Here is a 5,116-nt window from a genome sequence, read left to right on the forward strand (position 1 = left end):
ATTTGAAACGGCAATAAAAACTAAACGAGCAGCGATAGAAATACACCGTTTGTTGCAATATGCTTGGGACAGCAGTACATTTTCAGGCGGACAAACTTTCGAAATTACAGTAGTTACAATTTTCAACAACAGATGGCGCTGCAAGTGATGTCAAAGATATAGAAGACAACGCAGTCTGTGGGTGCGCCACTCTGTACGTCGTCTTTCTGCTGTAAGCGTGTGCTGTTCACAACGTGCAAGTGTGCTGTAGACAACATGGTTTATTCCTTAGAACAGAGGATTTTTCTGGTGTTGGAATTCCACCGCCTAGAACATAGTGTTGTTGCAACAAGACGAAGTTTTCAACGGAGGTTTAATGTAACCAAAGGACCGAAAAGCGATACAATAAAGGATCTGTTTGAAAAATTTCAACGGACTGGGAACGTGACGGATGAACGCGCTGGAAAGGTAGGGCGAGCGCGTACGGCAACCACAGAGGGCAACGTGCTGCTAGTGCAGCAGGTGATCCAACACGGCCTCGGGTTTCCGTTCGCCGTGTTGCAGCTGCGGTCCAAATGACGCCGACGTCCACGTATAGTCTCATGCGCCAGAGTTTACACCTCTATCCATACAAAATTCAAACGCGGCAACCCCTCAGCGCCGCTACCATTGCTGCACGAGAGACATTCGCTAACGATATAGTGCGCAGGATTGATGACGGCGATATGCATGTGGGCAGCAGTTGGTTTACTGACGAAGCTTATTTTTACCTGGACGGCTTCGTCAATAAACAGAACTGGCGCATATGGGGAACCGAAAAGCCCCATGTTGCAGTCCCATCGTCCCTGCATCCTCAAAAAGTACTGGTCTGTGCCGCCATTTCTTCCAAAGGAATCATTGGCCCATTTTTCAGATCCGAAACGATTACTGCATCACGCTATCTGGACATTCTTCGTGAATTTGTGGCGGTACAAACTGCCTTAGACGACACTGCGAACACCTCGTGGTTTATGCAAGGTGGTGCCCGGCCACACCGCACGGCCGACGTCTTTAATTTCCTGAATGAATATTTCGATGATCGTGTGATTGCTTTGGGCTATCCGAAACATACAGGAGGCGGCGTGGATTGGCCTCCCTATTCGCCAGACATGAACCCCTGTGACTTCTTTCTGTGGGGACACTTGAAAGACCAGGTGTACCGCCAGAATCCAGAAACAATTGAACAGCTGAAGCAGTACATCTCATCTGCATGTGAAGCCATTCCACCAGACACGTTGTCAAAGGTTTCGGGTAATTTCATTCAGAGACTACGCCATATTATTGCTACGCATGGTGGATATCGTATTATAGTGTTTCCCAGACCGCAGCGCCATCTATTGTTGAAAATTGTTACTACTGTAATTTCGAAAGTTTGTCTGCCTGAAAATGTACTGTTGTCCCAAGCATATTGCAACAAACGGTGTATTTCTATCGCTGCTCGTTTAGTTTTTATTGCTGTTTCAAATATACCGGTCATTTTTGAAACACCCTGTATCTACCCTACCTGTCAACGCTTCGAAGTCAAGAAGACGAGCACATTCCCGCGTCCACGGAGACAGAGGTGCCGAACGACGGTGTCGCTCGAGACGGCTGCGTCGTCTATCTTTGTTATTAAAACAACACACGGCCGCCAACACTAACATCAGCGATAAGGACTGCGACAAAGTAACGCCAGAAGGGCGGAAACCCGAAGGCGCTGGAGAAGTAACTGGCTTCGCCGGCAGGGGTGGCCGAGCGGTTCTAGGCGCCACAGCCTGGAACCAAGCGACCGCTACGGTCGCAGGTTCGAATCCTGCCTCGGGCATGGATGTGTGTGTTGTCCTTAGGTTAGTTAGGTTTAAGTAGTTCTAAGTTCTAGGGGACTGATGACCTCAGAAATTAAGTCCCATAGTGCTCAGAGCCATTTGAACCATTTTGAAGTAACTGGCTTCAAATGGTGGGCCCCTTTACCGCTGAGTCCCTCACAAAGGCCAGGCACAGCTCAGGCTGAAATACCAAGTGGAGCTGTTTTGTGTGTGTGTCTAATAATCATACTTACCGTTTCTGTTACTACACTGAAACGTCAAAGAAACTGGTATAGGCATGCGTATTCAAATACAGGGATATGTAAACAGGCAGAATACAGCGCTGCGGTCGGCTACGCCTGGTGTAGTAGTTAGATCGGTTACTGCTGCTACAATGGCAGATTATCAAGATTTAAGTGAGTTTGAAAGTGGTGTTATAGCCGACGCAGGAGCGATGGGACACAGCATCTCCGAGGTAGCGATGAAGTGGGAATTTTCCCGTACGACCATTTCACGAGTGTATTGTGAATATCAGGAATCCAGTAAAACATAAACTCACCGACATCGCTGCGGCCGGAAAAAGATCCTAGAAAAACTGGACCAATGACGACTGAAAATCTTTCAACGTGACAAAAGTGCAGCCTGCCGCAAATTGCTGCAGATTTCAATGCTGGGCCATCAACGGCGTGCGAACCATTCAAGGAAACATCGATATGGGCTTTCGGAGCCGAAGACCCACTCGTGTATTCTTGGTGACTGCACGACACAAAGCTTTATGCCTCTACACTGGGCCGGTCAATATCGACATTGGACTTTTGATGACTGGCAACATGTTGCCTGCTCGGACTCGTCTCGTTTCAAATTGTATCGAATGGATGGATACATGAATACATGGACTCTGTATGTCAGCAGGGGACTGTTCAAGCTTGTGGAGGCTCTGTATGGTGTGAGGCGTGTGCAGCTGGAGTGGTATGGGGCCCCTGATACGTCTAGATATCCCATTCATGTCCATTGTGCATTCAGACGGACTTGGGCAATTCCAGCAGGACAACGCGACACCGCACACGTTCAGAATTCCTACGGAGTAGCTCCAGGAACACTCTTCCGCTGGCCACCAAACACCCCAGACATGAACATTACTGAACATATCTGGGATTCCTTGTAAAGTGCTACTCAGAAGAGATCTCCACCCCCTCGTGCTCTTACAGATTTATGGACAGCTCTGCAGGATTCACGGTGTCAGTTCCCTCCAGCACTATTTCAGACATTAGTCGAGTCCATGCCACGTCGTGTTTCGGCATTTGTGTGCTCGCGTGGACCCTACACGATATTAGGCTGGTGTACCAATTTCTTTCGCTCTTCAGTGTAGATCTATACTCGGCGAGGTATCGTCTAGCGCGTGAGGATATTTCTTACACGAAACGCACGAGTAAACCTATCAGTAATCAACTCCTTTTATGTAGTGACTATCACTCTATAACCAAAGTTCTCTCTCTCTCTCTCTCTCTCTCTCTCTCTCTCTCTCTCTCTGGTTGGGGCAACCAGGGCATTTGTCCAGGGCCCCTGACGTTCAATGGCTCCTGGCGGCACGCCCGACCCCCCCCCCCCCCCCCCCCACACACACACACACGGGTTCTGTACAGCATTTGCAGCTGAGTTAGCTCCCAGCTCCCATGTTAACCATAAAATGCCGTAGATTCTTTGAACGAAAAACCGCCTCCAGTAGTTGCAAGGAAGCAGACGTCACGCCTGTCAAACCACAAAACTGTTGTCTAGTTTCATTGAAGCCTACGTGCTGTAGAATCCTAGATAATACTCTGAGTGCAAACATAACGAGATATCTCGAACAAAACGAGGCCGGCCGTTGTGGCCCAGCGGTTCTAGGCGCTTCAGTCTGGAACCGCGCGACGCTACAGTCGTTGGTTTGAATCCTGCCTTGGGGCCGGCCGTTGTGGCCGCGCGGTTCTAGGTGCTTCAGTCTGGAACCGTGCGACCGCTACGGTCGCAGGTTCGAATCTTGCCTCGGGCATGGATGTGTGTGGTGTCCTTAGGTTAGTTAGGTTTAAGTAGTTCTAAGGTCTAGGGGACTGATGACCTCAGAAGTTTAGTCCCAAAGTGCTCAGAGCCATTTTTGAACCTGCCTCGGGCATGGATGTGTGTGATGTCCTTAGGTTTGTTAGGTTTAAGTAATTCTAAGTTCTAGGGGCTGATGACCACAGATGTTAAGTCCCAGAGTGCTTAGAGCCATTTTTTGAACAGAAGGACATCCATGCCAACCAGGATGGATTCCGCGAACATCGTTCATGTGGAACCCATCTCGCGCTTTTCTCACATAGCATCCTGAGACACGGATCAAGGCGTTCAGGTTCATGCATAGTGTACAGATGATGTAGTGGACAATGAGGAACCGTAAAGAATCTAGCAGTCACCAAAGAAGTGTGACCATACAAACAAGAAGGAGATGTAATTCATCCACGAAAGAACAGTTGTCAGACACTATTCTGGAGTGTCTCAGCTGTGTGCTTACTCCTATATACCACTCCGTCTACAGGCCACAAGTGGCCCATCGGGACCATCCCACCGCCGTGTCATCCTCCGAGGAGTATGAGGATAGGAGAGCATGGGGTCAGCACACCGCTTTCCCGGTCGTTATGATGGTATTCTTGACCGAAGCCGCTACTGTTCCGTCGAGTAGCTCCTCAATTGGCATCACGAGGCTGAGTGCACCCCGAAAAATGGCAACAGCGCATGGCGGCCAGGATGGTCACCCATCCAAGTACCGACAGCGCTTAACTTCGGTGACCTCACGGGAACCGGTGTATCCACTGCGGCAAGGCCGTTGCCCACTTACTCCCATATACGGCTCTCGAAATGACAAATGACTATCGTGGTAAATATCTGAGTAATTAGAGCTTCCGACCATTCACGATTGTAACAGGAAGGGGGGGGGGGGGGGAGGAGTAAATCGTACTGTGGCACGTTGGGCATCCTCTATCACACGCCACACATCTTCAAGTTGACAAGTGATACTGGTCTGTAGTTATGGGTTACAATTAGAATCAGCTTGCGATCCACAAGACTATCGTACGAAATTCTGCTTCAGCTATTGCTTAATGACGTGTTAATAGACTTCTTGATAACCTTAAATACGATTACGCATTGTACTCTTTACTGGGATCAGAATAACAAAGCGACTGACAGCTAGTTATTTACAAAAGAGCTATCTCAGCAACAGCCAACCAGAGGAGATGCGCGGTCACGGTCACGATGTCTTATTCACCAGTATACCTACGACACACCACACATTCATATTG

General features: G+C 48.8%; 1 protein-coding gene across 1 annotated transcript in view; it reads right to left on the reverse strand.

Moving 5' to 3' along the window:
* Positions 1–4,659, reverse strand: part of LOC124789116 (negative elongation factor E-like) — a gene marked incomplete at its 3' end in the record, with an annotated part of 9,070 nt that extends 4,411 nt beyond the window's left edge. Inside the window, exon 1 of the mRNA XM_047256404.1 lies at positions 4,654–4,659. Within this exon, the coding sequence (XP_047112360.1) occupies positions 4,654–4,659 (6 nt within the window). The remainder of the gene's footprint in view (positions 1–4,653) is intronic.
* Between the last annotated feature and the right edge of the window lie 457 nt (positions 4,660–5,116).

This window comes from Schistocerca piceifrons, chromosome 3, assembly GCF_021461385.2.
Source record: "Schistocerca piceifrons isolate TAMUIC-IGC-003096 chromosome 3, iqSchPice1.1, whole genome shotgun sequence".
Classification (NCBI taxonomy): domain Eukaryota; kingdom Metazoa; phylum Arthropoda; class Insecta; order Orthoptera; family Acrididae; genus Schistocerca; species Schistocerca piceifrons.